Here is a 15,003-nt window from a genome sequence, read left to right as displayed (position 1 = left end):
CCCAAAAACCGCAGGAAAAACCCCAAAAGTTGGGAAAAAAAAAAAAAAAAAAAAAAAAAAAAAAAAAAAAAGCCGGGATAAAAGAAAACCGAGCGGGAATGGAAGGGGGGGAACCTCTCCCGGGGGGGAAAAATCCAGGGGTTTGGGGGGGTCTGAAGCCATGCTGGGTGGGGGGGCGACGGAGAGGTGTCCCCACGCTGAGGATGGGGGTGACAGGTGACACCGCGAGGGGACAGCGCGGCCGCGATTGTCCCCACCCCCCTTTCCCGAGCCCGCTTCACCTCCGCCATCACCCGCGGCCCGCCAGCCGCTCCGCGGGGCTGCCCCGGCCCCTCTGCCGCCCCCCGGTTGTCCCCGGTGTCCCCCCGTGTCCCCCGTGTCCCCCCGGTGTCGCCGTGCCCCGCTCACCCCGCCGCTCCCGCTGCGCGCTTCCCGCTGTGGGGACACGCCCCCTCGCTCCCATTGGCTGGCGCGCCCCCACCTCGCTCTCCCATTGGTGACATCCCTTCCCTTCCCTTCCCTTCCCTTCCCTTCCCTTCCCTTCCCTTCCCTTCCCTTCCCTTCCCTTCCCTTCCCTTCCCTTCCCTTCCCTTCCCTTCCCTTCCCTTCCCTTCCCTTCCCTTCCCTTCCCTTCCCTTCCCTTCCCTTCCCTTCCCTTCCCTTCCCTTCCCTTCCCTTCCCTTCCCTTCCCTTCCCTTCCCTTCCCCTCCCATTTGATTTCATCTCATCCCATCTCATCCCAATCCCATCAGATCCATCCAATCCCAAATTATCCCAGTTCCTTCCCGTCCCATCCCACTGCACCCCAATTCCTTCCTATCCCATTTCAGTTCTCTCCTATCACAGTCAATTTCCTCCCTATTTAATTTCTTCTCATCCCATCTGATCCCAGATCCTCCCATCCCATCTGATCCCGTCTCATCTCAGCTCCATCCCATCCCAATTCCAACCATCCATCTCATCCCAAACAATCCCAATTCCTTCCAATCCTATTCCATCCATCTCTCTCATCCTATTTTATCCCAATCTGATCCCATCTCAGCTCCATCCCATCCATCTCATTCCAAACAATCCCAATTCCTTCCCATCCCATCTCATCCCATCCCATCCTGTCCCAAATCATCCCAACCCCAATCCCAACCCCAATCCAATCCCATCCCAATCCCAATCCCAGTCCCATCCCAATCCCAGTCCCATCCCAATCCCATCCCATCCCAATCCCAATCCCATCCCCATCCCAATCCCAATCCCATTCCAATCCCATCCCAACGCCAATCCCAATTCCAATCCCAATCCCGATCCCATCCCAACCCCAATCCCATCCCAATCCCAATCCCAATCCCAATCCCATCCCAATCCCAATCCCATTCCGATCCCATCCCAATCCCAATCCAATCCCACTCCCACCCCGTTCCCTGCTCCCGCCCATCCTGGGAACATCCAGCCCTGTCCCTCCTGTCCCCATCCCGAGCTCCGTGTCCCTTCCCACGGGGACAGGGAACAGGGAATGGCGCCAGTTCCCATCCAGAGCGTGCCGGGATTGTCCCCCGGGAATGCCGGGGGGACAGCGGGGTCAGGGGACACGTGAGGGACAGAGGGGACAATGTCACCCCGGGGGCTGCTCCAGCTGCTGGAACGCTTAAAAACCCGGGATCCACATTCCCAGAAACCTGGGGTCCACATTCCCAGAAACCTGGGGTCCACATTCCCAGCGGTCCCCGGAGCCCCGGCTGTGTCCTTGTCACCGGCACGGTGACATCACACCCGGTTTGTCCCCAAGGGAGGGGACACCAGGGCCCGGATTGTCCCCCCATTCCCACATCGGCCGGAAATTCCAGGTTTTCCCCAAAAAGCCACTCTGGCACAGGGACGGTCCCCAGAGCCACCCCTGGGCGTGTCCCCGTGGCTGGGGATGTCACCTGGGGGGGGACACGGGGGATGTCGCTGTCACCTCCCAGCGCCGGGCGCGGATTTGCTCCGGGATTACAAAAACAACGGGATTTGGGAAGGGATTAAATCCCGGCGGCCACCGGGCGGGAGGAGCGGCCACCGAGTCCCCAGGGTGTCCCCACGGCATCCCCACAGTGTCCCCACGGTGTCCCCATGATGTCCCCACGGTGTCCCCACTCTGCTGTCCCCCCCGATGTCCTGGGAAAAGCCAGGATAGGGGGACAGGGAAAAGACGGGAATAGGGAACACGGAAAAACCGGGAAAGGGGGACACGGAAAAGCCGGGAAGGTGGGACAGGGAAAATTTTAGGGAAGAAGGGACAGGGAACAACATGGAGAAACCGGGAAAAACCGGGAAAAGCCGGGAAGGAAGGACAGGGAAAATTTTAGAGAAGGAACCGGGAAAATCTGGGAAAGGGGGAAGAGGGAAAAACCGGGAAATGGGGCCAGGGAGAATTTTAGGAAAGAAGAGATAGGGAAAGCCGGGAAGGAAGGATCGGGAAAAGCCTGGAAAAGCTGGGAAGGAGGGACAGGGAAAATTTTAGGGAAGGAGGAACCGGGAAAAGCCGGAAAAGGAGGACAGGGAAAAGCCGGGAAGGAGGGACACGGAAAATTTTAGGGAAGGAGGAACCGGGAAAACCGGGAAAACCCCGGGAAAAAGCCGGGAAAGAGGGACAGGAGAAATTTTACGTAAGGATGGACGAGAGAGGGGAACAGGGAAAATTTTATGGAAGAAGGGACAGGGAAAAGCTGAAAAAGGGGGACAGGGAAAAGCCGGGAAGAAGGGCGCGGGGACAGGACAGTGTCGCGCGTGTCACCCGGGATGTCCCCGCGCATCCAGGATCGTTCCTGCCGCCGGGATTTGGGATGGGCTCACCTGGATCGTGTCCCGCGCCAGCTGCAGCGCCTGCTCGCGCTCCGCCAGCTGCTGTCGCATGTCGCCAGGGCCAGCCCCGGGCTGCGCTGGCACTGTCACCACCCTGGCGCGGGGACACGGCCGTGGGGACAGCACTGAGCCCTGCCGTGACCCCCGGAGGGGAGGTGCCCAAATCCTGTCCCCCGATCCCACGGGAATGTCCTGGTCTCCCGCGGGGACACGCAGGGGACACTCGGGGACAGCCAGAGCCACCGCAGTGACCCCCAAACCCCACGGTGAACCCCTGACCCACAAAATAACCCAAGAGCCATATGGGGACACCCTGACCCCCATGGGGACACCCCAAACCCCCATGGGGACACCCTGACCCCCATGGGGACACCCCAAACTCCACAGTGGACACCCTGACCCCCATGGGGACACCCCAAACCCCCATGGGGACACCCTGACCCCCATGGGGACACCCCAAACCCCCATGGGGACACCCCAAACTCCACAGTGACCCCAAACCGCACAGTGACCCCGCAAACCCTCACAGTGACCCCAAACCACCGCAGTGACCCCAAACCAAACATGGAGAAACCGGGAAAAACCGGGAAAAGCCGGGAAGGAAGGACAGGGAAAATTTTAGAGAAGGAACCGGGAAAATCTGGGAAAGGGGGAAGAGGGAAAAACCGGGAAATGGGGCCAGGGAGAATTTTAGGAAAGAAGAGATAGGGAAAGCCGGGAAGGAAGGATCGGGAAAAGCCTGGAAAAGCTGGGAAGGAGGGACAGGGAAAATTTTAGGGAAGGAGGAACCGGGAAAAGCCGGAAAAGGAGGACAGGGAAAAGCCGGGAAGGAGGGACGCGGAAAATTTTAGGGGAGGAGGAACCGGGAAAACCGGGAAAACCCCGGGAAAAAGCCGGGAAAGAGGGACAGGAGAAATTTTACGTAAGGATGGACGAGAGAGGGGAACAGGGAAAATTTTATGGAAGAAGGGACAGGGAAAAGCTGAAAAAGGGGGACAGGGAAAAGCCGGGAAGAAGGGCGCGGGGACAGGACAGTGTCGCGCGTGTCACCCGGGATGTCCCCGCGCATCCAGGATCGTTCCTGCCGCCGGGATTTGGGATGGGCTCACCTGGATCGTGTCCCGCGCCAGCTGCAGCGCCTGCTCGCGCTCCGCCAGCTGCTGTCGCATGTCGCCAGGGCCAGCCCCGGGCTGCGCTGGCACTGTCACCACCCTGGCGCGGGGACACGGCCGTGGGGACAGCGCTGAGCCCTGCCGTGACCCCCGGAGGGGAGGTGCCCAAATCCTGTCCCCCGATCCCACGGGAATGTCCTGGTCTCCCGCGGGGACACGCAGGGGACACTCGGGGACAGCCAGAGCCACCGCAGTGACCCCCAAACCCCACGGTGAACCCCTGACCCACAAAATAACCCAAGAGCCATATGGGGACACCCTGACCCCCATGGGGACACCCCAAACCCCCATGGGGACACCCCAAACTCCACAGTGACCCCAAACCGCACAGTGACCCCGCAAACCCTCACAGTGACCCCAAACCACCGCAGTGACCCCAAACCAATACAGGAACCCCCCAAACCCCACGGTGACTGCAAATCCCACGGTGACCCCAAACCACAACAGTGACCCCAAACGCCACAGTGACCCCTAACCCTATGGGGACACCCCAACCACCACAGTGACCCCAAACCACAACAGGGACCCCCAGACCTCCATGGGGACACCCCAAAGCCCACAAAGATCCACTGACCCCCCTCAATGATGCCCAAATCACCGCAGTGACCCCAAACCACCAAAGGATCACCTCCAACCCCACAGTGACCCCCCCAAGCCCTCACAGTGACCCCCAAACCCTCACAGTGACACCCAAACCCCACAAGGGACACCCAGACCCCACAGGGGACACCCAGACCCCACAGGGACCTCCAAACCACAACAGGGACCCCCGAGCCCCCTCAGTGACTCCCAAAATCCCACAAGGACCCCCTGAACCCCACAGTGACCCCACAAAGACCCCCTGGCCCCAAAAGGGTCCCGTCCCCTGCCCAGCCCTCACCTGGAGGCGCCCTCCGGGATGCAGCCCCTTCCCAAATCACTCTGGACATTGGGCTGGCCTGGAAAACCCCACAGGGATGGATGGATGGATGGATGGTGGATGATGGATGGATGGAGAGATGGGGTCATCTGCCCCAACACTGCTGTCCCCTCCAAGGGACCCCAAAAAAGTCCCAGAGGGGGATTTGGGGATCCTTTATCCGCCATCCCTTACCTGTGTCCAGGTACCCGTCCTCGTCCAGTGCTGCCGGCTCCGCTGGGGGCTGAGGAAAGGCAGGGAAACCCCTGGGACACCTGGGACACACCTGGGACACCCCCTGCCACCAGCCCAGGTGACTCCAGCCTGGTCTGGGGCACTGCCAGGGATCCACAGCTGCTCTGGGAATTCCAGCCCAGCCCCTGCCCACCCTCCCAGCCAGGAATTCCTTGCCAAGATCCCAGCCCAATCTCCCCTTTGCCAGTGGGAGCCATTCCCTGTGTCCTGTCCCTCTGTCCCTTGTCCCCAGTCCCTCTGCAGCTCTCCTGGAGCCCCTTCAGGGACTTTGAGCTTTCCCTGGATTTTTCCCTTTTCCAGGGGAGCATTCCCAGCTCTCCCAGCCTGGCTCCAGAGCAGAACCCAGGAATGATTTCTGTTGGGAATGACCCTAAATCTCACCCGGGGATCATTCCCCTATCCCACCTTTCCCCAAACCCCAATATCCAACCTTTCCTGGGATTCCCATTCCCAGGAATTCCCCATTTTTGGGATTTCCTCCCCATTTTGGGGATCTCCTCACCTTCCCGCCCCCTCCCTTGCTGTTCCTCTGCCTCTGGAGGATTTTGTCCCGCAGGAGCTGCAGGAGCTGCTCGGCCGTTCCCGGCCGGCTCCGCACCAGCGCCTGGATCATCTCCTCGGGGAGCCGCAGGTTCAGCTTGCTCAGCACTTTCCTGGAATTTGGGATCAGTGGAACGGCCAGGGAGGGGACAGAGGGACGCAGGGGACACAAGGGGACACACGGACAGAGGGACAGAGAGGGATAGAGAGGGACACAGGGGGACACACGGACAGAAGGACAGAGAGGGATAGAGAGGAACACAGGGGGACACATGGGGACAGAGAGGGACACAGGGGACACAGGGGGACAAAGGGGACACAGGGGGACACACAGGGACACAGGGGACACCGAGGGACATGGAGGGACACGGAGGGACACGGGGGACAGAGACAGACATACAGGGACACAGAGGAACATAGAGGGACACAGGGGGACACAGGGGATACGGAGGGACATGGAGGGACATGGAGGGACCCAGACGGATCCAGGGGGACACTAGGGGACACCAATCCCCACCCGCAGCACGTCACGGTGTCTCTGTGGCCACACGGAACTGTCAGGATGTGACAAACAGGGTGACACTGCCCGCAGGACAGGTGGGGACAATCTGGGGACACCCCGGACGGGGGGTGGGGGGAGGGAGTGTCACACGGAGCTTGTGGCACCTGTCCCTACCTGTTGAGGTGGCCCCAGTTGGCGGCCTTCTGCGCCGTGGAGCTGGTGGGGACAAAGCTGTGCAGCTCCACCAGGGAGGGGAAGAAGAACTTCACCACCTCGGCCGCCAGCACTGCGGGGACAGCGGTGACACGCTGCGGGTGGCACCACGGCGACAGCCCGCCCCGGCCACCCCGCCGTGTCCCCGCAAGGCCAACCCCCGTCGCTGAAGTCGCGGGCGATGTTCCTGCGCGGCCGCGACAGTGGCACCGTGTCCAGCCAGCGGTACAGGGACACCAGGGACGTGTCCCGGCCCGGCTCCGGCCCCTCGGCCGCCATCAGGGACCGGCCTCAGCGTCGCGGTGCCATGGCAACGGGGGCGGGGCCTACTCGGAGCGTCTCGGTGCCATAGCAACGGGGGCGGGGCCTACTCGGAGCGTCGCGGTGCCATGGCAACGGGGGCGGGGCCTGCGCGGAGCGTCTCGGTGCCATAGCAACGGGGGCGGGGCCTACTCGGAGCGTCTCGGTGCCATAGAAACGGGGGCGGGGCCTACGGGGAGCGTTGCGGTGCCATGGCAACGGGGCGGATATTCCCTCCTTCCCCCACCTTTTTTTATTTTGCCCCCTTTTTTCCACCTTTTTCTTCCCCCTTCCCTGTTTTTTGTTCTCTTCCCCCTCCCTCTTTTCCCTCTTTCAATTCCTTTTTCTCTCTTTTCGTTCCCTTTTCCCCACCCTATTTCCCCCCTTTTAATTTCATTTTCCACCTTTTTTACCCCTCTCTTCCCCCCTTTTAGATTCCATTTTTCCTCCCCTATTTATTCCCTTCCTCCCCCTCCTTTCCCCCTTTTTATTCCCTTTTTATCTCGTTTTTATTCCCTTTTCCCCATATTTTAATTCCCTTTTCCCTCCCATTTTCCCCCTGGACATTTTTTGTTTGTTTCGTTTCCTTTTTTTTTTTGTTTTGTTTTGATTGGTTTTGCCTTTTTTTTTTTTTTTTTTTTTTTTTTTTTTTTTTTTTTTTTTTCCCTTTAGGGGGAAAAAAGGGGGGAAAACTGGGGGGCNTTTTTTTTTTTTTTTTTTTTTTTTTTTTTTTTTTTTTTTTTTTTTTTTTTTTTTTTTTTTTTTTTTTTTTGGAATTGATTTTATTGGGGGGTTATTTATGTGTGTTCTACAGATCTTGGTATTTTTGGGAGCATTTTAGGTTATTTTGGTTCTTTGGCGTTTTTTTTTTTTGAGCCGTTTTGGGGTTATTTGGAATTGTTTCGGATTTTTTTAGTTTGTTTTGGGTTTTTTTTGGGTATTTTTGGTATTTTTTGGATATTTTTGGCGGTGTTGGGAGCCATTTTGGAGTTATTTGGATTTGGTTTTGGTATTTTTGGGAGGGTTTTTTTTTGTTTTTTGGGATTTTTGTAGGGGGGTTGGGGTGTTTTGGGTGTTACTTTGGGCCTATTTGGGGTTTTGGGGTATTTTATGTTTTTTTGGTATTTTGGGGGCTTATTTGGCGGTGATTTTGGGGTTGTTTGGGGTTTTTTTTTTTGTTTGTTTGTTTTTTGCTTTTTTTTTTTAGGGGGGTTATTTGAGGAATATTTTGGGATTGTTTTGGGTTTGATTGGTTTTGCCTTTTTTTTTTTTTTTTTTTTTTTTTTTTTTTTTTTTTTTTTGGAATTGATTTTATTGGGGGGTTATTTATGTGTGTTCTACAGATCTTGGTATTTTTGGGAGCATTTTAGGTTATTTTGGTTCTTTGGCGTTTTTTTTTTTTGAGCCGTTTTGGGGTTATTTGGAATTGTTTCGGATTTTTTTAGTTTGTTTTGGGTTTTTTTTGGGTATTTTTGGTATTTTTTGGATATTTTTGGCGGTGTTGGGAGCCATTTTGGAGTTATTTGGATTTGGTTTTGGTATTTTTGGGAGGGTTTTTTTTTTTGTTTTTTGGGATTTTTGTAGGGGGGTTGGGGTGTTTTGGGTGTTACTTTGGGCCTATTTGGGGTTTTGGGGTATTTTATGTTTTTTTGGTATTTTGGGGGCTTATTTGGCGGTGATTTTGGGGTTGTTTGGGGTTTTTTTTTTTGTTTGTTTGTTTTTTGCTTTTTTTTTTTAGGGGGGTTATTTGAGGAATATTTTGGGATTGTTTTGGGTGTAATCTGGGGCAATTTGGGGATTATTTTGTTGGGGTTTTTTTTGCCTTTTGTGTTATTTAAAGCAATTTATTCTCTGCTCAGCCGTGAGTAATTTGAGGGGAGTGTTCCCAAATTGGGGGGGTTGGGGACCCCAAAATGTCACAGTGGGGGGTTGGGACACTTTAACCAGGGACAGATTTGGGGTGATGGGGAGGTGACACCAGGATTTGGGACATTGGGGACAGAGGTGGGGTTGGGGACAGCTGGGATTGGGGGATCCCTGGATAAAGGGGGGTGATCCCGCGGGACTGGGGGATGAGATCCCACTGGATTTGGGGATAATCCCACAGGTTTAGGGGGATGAGACCCCTGGATATGGGGGATGAGATCCCGATGGATATGGGGGATTGATCCCAATGGTTTTAGGGGATGATTCCATTGGATATGGGGCATGGCATCCCACAGGTTTTGGGGGGTGAGATCCCAGGATATGGGTGATGAATTCCTTTAATAGGGGGAATGATCCCACTGGTTTTGGGGGATGAGATCCCTAAAGAAGGGGGATGATCCCTCTGGATTGGGGGTTTGATCCCACTGGAGAGAGGGGATGAGACCCCCAGATATGGGGGATGAATTCCCTAATAAGGGGGAATGATCCCACTGGATAATGGGGGGTGATCCCACTGGTTTTGGGGGATGATCCCTCTGGATTGGGGGGTTGATCCCACTGGATATGGGGGATGAACCCACTGGTTTTGCGGGATGATTCTCTTGGATAAGGGGGGATGATCCCATTGGTTTTTGGGGGATGAGATCCCACTGGGTAAGGGGGATGATCCCACTGGTTTTGGGGGATGATCCCTCTGGATTGGGGGGTTGATCCCACTGGATATGGGGGATGAACCCACTGGTTTTGCGGGATGATTCTCTTGGATAAGGGGGGATGATCCCATTGGTTTTTGGGGGATGAGATCCCACTGGATAAGGGGGATGATCCCACTGTTTTTGGGGGATTGATCCCACTGGAGAGTGACAATGACACCACTGGATACGGAGAATGATCCTACAGGATTTGGGGGATGAGATCCCTGAATGGGAGGGGTGGATCATCCCACTGTTTTTGGGGGTTGAGATCCCACTGGTTTTGGGGGAGGATCCAACTGGCTAAGGGGATTGAGATCCCTGGATAGGAGAGATGATCCCAATCGTTTTGGAGGGGATGAGATCCCTAAATAGGGGGGATGAGACCCATGGATAGGGGGGATAAGATCCCACTGGTTTTGGGAGAGGATCCTACTGGAGAGCGGGGATGAGAACCCTGGATATGGGGGATGAATTCCCTAAATGGGGGAATGATCCCGCTGGTTTTGGGGGATTGATCCCACTGGTTTTAGGGGATGATTCCATTGGATATGGAGGATGACATCCCTAACCGGGAGGGATGAGGTCCCTAAATAAGGGGGATGATCCCTCTGGATTGGGAGATTGATCCCACTGGATATGGGGGATGAATTCCCTTAATAGGGGAAATGATCCGTCTGGATTGGGGAGATGAGTTCCCTAAACAGGGGGAATGATCCCACTGGATAAGGGGTGGGGATGATCCCACTGGATGTGGGGGATGAGATCCCTGGATATGGGGGGGTGAATTCCCTAAAGAGGAGGGATGATCCCTCTGGATATGGGAGATGAACCCACTGTTTTTGGGGGATGATTCTCTTGGGTAAGGGGGGATGACCCCGCTGGATTAGGGGATTGATCCCACTGGATATGGGGGGATGAGATCCCACTGGTTTTGGGGGATGACCCCACTGGTTTTGGAGATTAAACCACCTGGATACGAGGGGGATCATCCCATTCTTCTGGAGAGATCATCCCACAGTTTCAGAGGGATCATCCCACTGATTTTTTGGGCACTCCTAGATATGAGTGGGATCACCACACACAATAAAAGGGATCACCCCACAGAGTTAGGGGGATCATCCCATTCTTCTGGAGAGATCATCCCACAGTTTTGGAAGGATCATCCCACAGGATTAAGAGGGATCAATCCACTGATTTCTGGGGGATTGAACCTTCTGGATTTGAGTGGGATCACCTCCCAGTGAACCCAATTGGCAGGGATCATCCCACAAGATAGGGATGATCATCCCACAGTTTTGGAGGGATCATCCCACAGGATAAAAGGGATCACCCTACAGGACAGGAGGGATCACCCCAAAGGGTAAGGGCGATTATCCCCTTTTTTTGGAGGGATCATCCCACAGGGTAAGGGGGATTATCTCATTTTTTTGGAGGGATCATCCCACTGATTTTTGGGCAATTGAACCTCCTGGATATGACTGGGATCACCCCACAGTTTTGGAGGTATCTGAGCCCCCCAGATCCAGGAATCATCCAGCATTAACGGGATCACCCCACAATTCCCAAAGCCTCCCAAACCCCACAACCCCCCCACCCCTCCTTGGGGACAACTCTCCGAGGTGCCGCCGCCGCGGGGACGCTCAGGGGACGCTGAGGTCCCTCTGGCACACCCAGGGGAAGCTGAAGTTGCAGTTGTGGTCGTTCCAGAGCCCCGCGCCCACTGGGTGGATCTGGACCCTTGGATAGGGGGGATGAGCCCTCTGGATTTGGGAGATCATCCCACAGGTTTTGGAGGGATCATCCCACTGATTTTTGGGGGATTGAATCTCTTGGATAAGAGTGATCATCCCATTCCTCTGGAGGGATCATCCCACAGGTTTTGGAGGGATCATCCCACTGATTTTTGGGGGATTGAATCTCTTGGATAAGAGTGATCATCCCATTCCTCTGGAGGGATCATCCCACAGTTTTGGAGGGATCATCCTATGGGATAAAGAGGGATCAACCCACTCATTTCTGGGGGATTGAACCTCCTGGAATTGAGTGGGATCACCCCACAGGATGGGAGGGATCACCCCACAGGATAAAAGGGATCACCCCACAGGACAGGAGGGATCACCCCAAAGGGTAAGGGGGATTATCCCATTCTTCTGGAGAGATCATCCCACAGTTTTGGGGGGATCATCCCACTGATTTTTGGGCAATTGAACCTCCTGGATATGACTGAGATCATCCCACATTTTTGGAGGTATCTGAGCCCCCCAGATCCAGGAATCATCCAGCATTAACGGGATCACCCCACAATTCCCAAAGCCTCCCAAACCCCACAACCCCCCCACCCCTCCTTGGGGACAACTCTCCGAGGTGCCGCCGCCGCGGGGACGCTCAGGGGACGCTGAGGTCCCTCTGGCACACCCAGGGGAAGCTGAAGTTGCAGTTGTGGTCGTTCCAGAGCCCCGCGCCCACCGGGTGGATCTGCACGCAGCGCTCGCCGCCCCAGCGGCCGTGGTCGGTGCTGTCCGGCTGGCCTGGAGCCCAGAAACTGCCCCGAAGGCGCCGATCAGCGGGGACATCCCGCGGGATTAGGGGATCCCAATCCCCTGGATTGGTGGGATTATCCCACTGGATTTAGGGGATCTGAGTCCCCTGGATTAGTGGATCATCCTACTGAATTAGTGGGATGATCCCATTGGATTTAAGGGCTCTGAGTCCCCTGGATTAGTGGATCATCCTACTGAGTTAGTGGGATGATCCCATTGGAGTTAAGGGATCTGAGTCCCCTGGATTAGGGGATCATCCTACTGAATTAGTGGGATGATCCCATTGGAGTTAAGGGATCTGAGTCCCCTGGATTAGGGGATCATCCTACTGAATTAGTGGGATGATCCCATTGGATTTAAGGGCTCTGAGTCCCCTGGATTAGTGGATTATCCTACTGAATTAGTGGCATGATCCCATTGGATTTAGGGGATCCGAGCCCACTGGATTTAGGGGATCTGAGTCCCCTGGATTAGTGGATTATCCTACTGAATTAGTGGCATGATCCCATTGGATTTAGGGGATCCGAGCCCACTGGATTTAGGGGATCTGAACCCCCTGGATTTGTAGGATCATCCCACAGGATTAATGGGATCATCCCACTAATTCCTGGGGCATTGAACATCCTGGATATGAGTGGGATCATCCCACTTGATTTAGGGGATCTGAGTCCCCTGGATTAGTGGGATCATCCCACTGGATTAACAGGATCCTCTCACTGATTTTTGGGGGACTGAACCTGCTCAGTGCTCGGGGACAGCCGTGTCCCCAAGTGTCCCCAGGTGTCCCCACCCCGCTCACCTGTGGTCGGGGGAATAGGGGGTCCCGTCCGACCAGCGCCAGGCGCCCCCCGGGCCCGTGGCCGCCAGCCCGATCCAGTAGGTGCCACCTCGGGCCTCCCGGGCCAGGTAGGCCTGGGGACACGGGGACAGGTCAGGGGACATGGGGACAGGTGAGGGGACGGGGACAGGGGAGGAGACAGGACATGGGAATGGGGGACAGGGAAAAGGGGGCAAGGGGAACAGGTGGGATGGGGGACATGGACGGGGGACACGGGGACATGGGAGGGGACAGGGGAACAGGGAGGATGGGGCAGAAAAGGGAGACACGGGTGGGGGGACAGGTAAGACAGAGGAGGGGACACGGGACAGTGTGGCAAGGGACGAAGGGACAGGTGGGGGGGCACTGGAAGTGGGGGCAGGGAGGAGGGGTGGGAGACAAGGGTTGGGGACAAGCACGGGCAGGTAAAGGGGCACAGGACAGCGCTTGGGGACAGGGGCTGTGTGCAGGGGTTGGGGACAGAATAGGGTTTGGGGACAGAATTTGGGGACAGGCCAGGGTTTGGGGACAGGGGCTGTGTGCAGGATATGGGGACCGGACAGGGCCTGGGGACAGGGTTTGGGGACACGACAGGGGTTGGGGACAGGATGTGGGGACAGGACAGGGTTTGGGGACAGGACAGGGGTTGGTGACAGGATTTGGGGACAGGGGCTGTGTGCAGGATTTGGGGACAGGCCCCTACAGGTGCCCCGGCAGACGCTGCTCAGGTGGGAGGGGACAGAGCAGGACAGGACAGGAGTGGCGGTCCCCGGGGGTGTTCCCAGCCTCACCTGCTCCTCGGCGCTGGTGACAATGGCCAGGTGCGCGTGTGTCACCGCGCAGGCGGCCTCGGCCGCGGCCCAGGGCTGCCGCTGGCCCGAGAACAGGTAAATCTTGCCCCGGTGGTAGCGCCAGCCCAGAGCCAGCGCCTGCAGCCACTGCCCTGCGCGGGGACACGGCGACACACCTGTCACAGCCCCCTGTCACACCCCTGTCACCGCCCTTGTCACCTCCCCGAGCCGGGCACGCGGCGACATTGCTGTCACACTCCCCTGTCACACCCTCTGTCACCTCCCGGAACCCGGCACCCCACAGCCCTGCGCGGGGACACGGCCACACCAGTGTCACACCCCCCGTCACACCTCCCTGTCACCGCCCGTGTCGCCGCCTTTGTCACCTCGCCCCCGTCACCCACCGAGCTGGTCCTGCCGCCGCTGTGCCGCTGAAGGGGTGTCACCTGTGGGGACATGGGGACAGGGACAGCAGTTGGGTCTGGGGACAGCAGTTGAGGGCAAGACTTGGGGACAAGGTTTGGGGACAGGGACAAGGGCTGGGGACGCTCTGGGGACAGAGGACAGGGACTGCAGGTGGGGACAGGCTAGAGACAGGCACTGCGGGTTGGGGACACTTTGGGGACAGGAGCTGGGGACAGGGAACAGGATTTGGGGACAAGTCAGGGTTTGGGGACAGGACGGGACTTGGGGACAGGGGCTGTGTATGGCGTTTGGGGACAGCGGGTGCAGAACGGGGGCTTCAGGGAGGGTCTGGGGACAGGCTGGGGACAGTGCCAGCCCCGGGGGTCCCTCACCGTCGGGGTTGTGCCACAGGGGGTCGGTGGCCGCTGCCAGCTCCGCCCGCGCCGCCCGCAGCTCCCCCCGGCCCTGCACGTCTGGGGGGGACAGGGGCGTGACAGGACCCCCGACCCTGCCCGGGGTCCCTGCTAGGGGGTCCCTGTGCCCCTCAATCCCTGCCCGGGACCCCCCAACTCCTCCCGACCCCTGCCCGGAACCCCCGACCCAGAGACCCCCCCAGCCCGGCCTGGCCGTGCCCATTTTGGGGTGGGGACAGCGCCGGGAGGGGACCCGCGACCCCTGCCCGGGACCCCCCCCCCCCCCCCCCCCCCCCCCCCCGGGGCCCCCCGCCCCCCCCCCCGCTCCAGCCCCCTGCCCGGGGACCCCCGGCCACTCCCTGCCCGTGCCCGGACCACCCAGCCCTCTCCCCATTCCAGTCCCCATCCCAATCCCTCTCCAGACCCCAGCCCCAATCCCCGTCTCTCTCCCAGCCCCCTCCCCACTCCCAACCCCTCTCCCACCCTTTCCCTGCTCCCTCCCAAACCCCCAGCCCCTCTCCAGCCCCCTGCCCACTCCCACTCCCTTTCCCAGCTTTCTGCTCTTTCCCAGCCCCCTCCCCATCCCACTCCTGACTCCCAGCCCTTCTCCAACCCCTTCCCAGCCCCCAGCCCCTCTCCAGCTCCCTGCCCTTTCCCAGGCCCGTTCCCACCCCCTCCCCAGCTCCCTTCCCAGCCCCCTC

The 15,003-nt window shown here is 57.6% G+C and overlaps 3 protein-coding genes across 4 annotated transcripts in view; all 3 read right to left on the bottom strand.

The window, feature by feature from the left end:
- The window catches only part of CUNH20orf27 (chromosome unknown C20orf27 homolog), a 6,961-nt gene extending 6,465 nt beyond the window's left edge, over positions 1–496 (bottom strand). The window contains exon 1 of one of the 2 annotated variants that reach the window (XM_041464608.1): positions 409–496. In XM_041464608.1, the coding sequence (XP_041320542.1) occupies positions 409–494 (86 nt within the window). In that variant the 5' untranslated portion in view covers positions 495–496. Of the gene's footprint in view, positions 1–281; positions 348–408 lie in introns of those variants that run through there. The other variant, XM_041464609.1, reaches the window with a different exon arrangement.
- A 4,387-nt stretch (positions 497–4,883) lies between these two features.
- On the bottom strand, positions 4,884–6,694 carry LOC121352051 (sperm flagellar protein 1-like). Its single transcript, XM_041464616.1, has 5 exons — positions 6,574–6,694; positions 6,377–6,488; positions 5,663–5,813; positions 5,101–5,149; positions 4,884–4,945 (listed from the first exon to the last, which is right to left on the bottom strand). Exons 1-5 carry the CDS (start codon positions 6,692–6,694, stop codon positions 4,884–4,886), a joined length of 495 nt encoding a protein of 164 aa, XP_041320550.1.
- A 5,005-nt stretch (positions 6,695–11,699) lies between these two features.
- LOC121352055 (C-type lectin domain family 4 member F-like) overlaps positions 11,700–15,003 on the bottom strand; it is a 3,884-nt gene continuing 580 nt past the window's right edge. Inside the window, exons 2-6 of the mRNA XM_041464621.1 lie at positions 14,282–14,362; positions 13,889–13,930; positions 13,485–13,636; positions 12,676–12,788; positions 11,700–11,878 (exon numbers count right to left, since the gene is read on the bottom strand). Of these exons, the coding sequence (XP_041320555.1) occupies positions 11,722–11,878; positions 12,676–12,788; positions 13,485–13,636; positions 13,889–13,930; positions 14,282–14,362 (545 nt within the window). The 3' untranslated portion in view covers positions 11,700–11,721. The remainder of the gene's footprint in view (positions 11,879–12,675; positions 12,789–13,484; positions 13,637–13,888; positions 13,931–14,281; positions 14,363–15,003) is intronic.

The sequence above is a fragment of the Pyrgilauda ruficollis genome, unplaced genomic scaffold (genome assembly GCF_017590135.1).
Source record: "Pyrgilauda ruficollis isolate IOZ18807 unplaced genomic scaffold, ASM1759013v1 scaffold181, whole genome shotgun sequence".
Lineage (NCBI taxonomy): Eukaryota > Metazoa > Chordata > Aves > Passeriformes > Passeridae > Pyrgilauda > Pyrgilauda ruficollis.
The sequence above is the reverse complement of the archived record's forward strand: the minus strand, read 5'-3'. Positions and strand labels throughout refer to the sequence as shown.

Coding starts and splice junctions, on each gene's coding strand:
- LOC121352051 (XM_041464616.1), bottom strand. CDS start 6,694: ATGGCGGCCGAGGGGCCGGAGCCGGGCCGGGACACGTCCCTGGTGTCC. Junction 6,489..6,573: donor CCGCGACTTCAGCGACGGGG/GTTGGCCTTGCG, acceptor CTGTCCCCGCAG/TGCTGGCGGCCGAGGTGGTG. Junction 5,814..6,376: donor AACTGGGGCCACCTCAACAG/GTAGGGACAGGT, acceptor CCCAAATTCCAG/GAAAGTGCTGAGCAAGCTGA.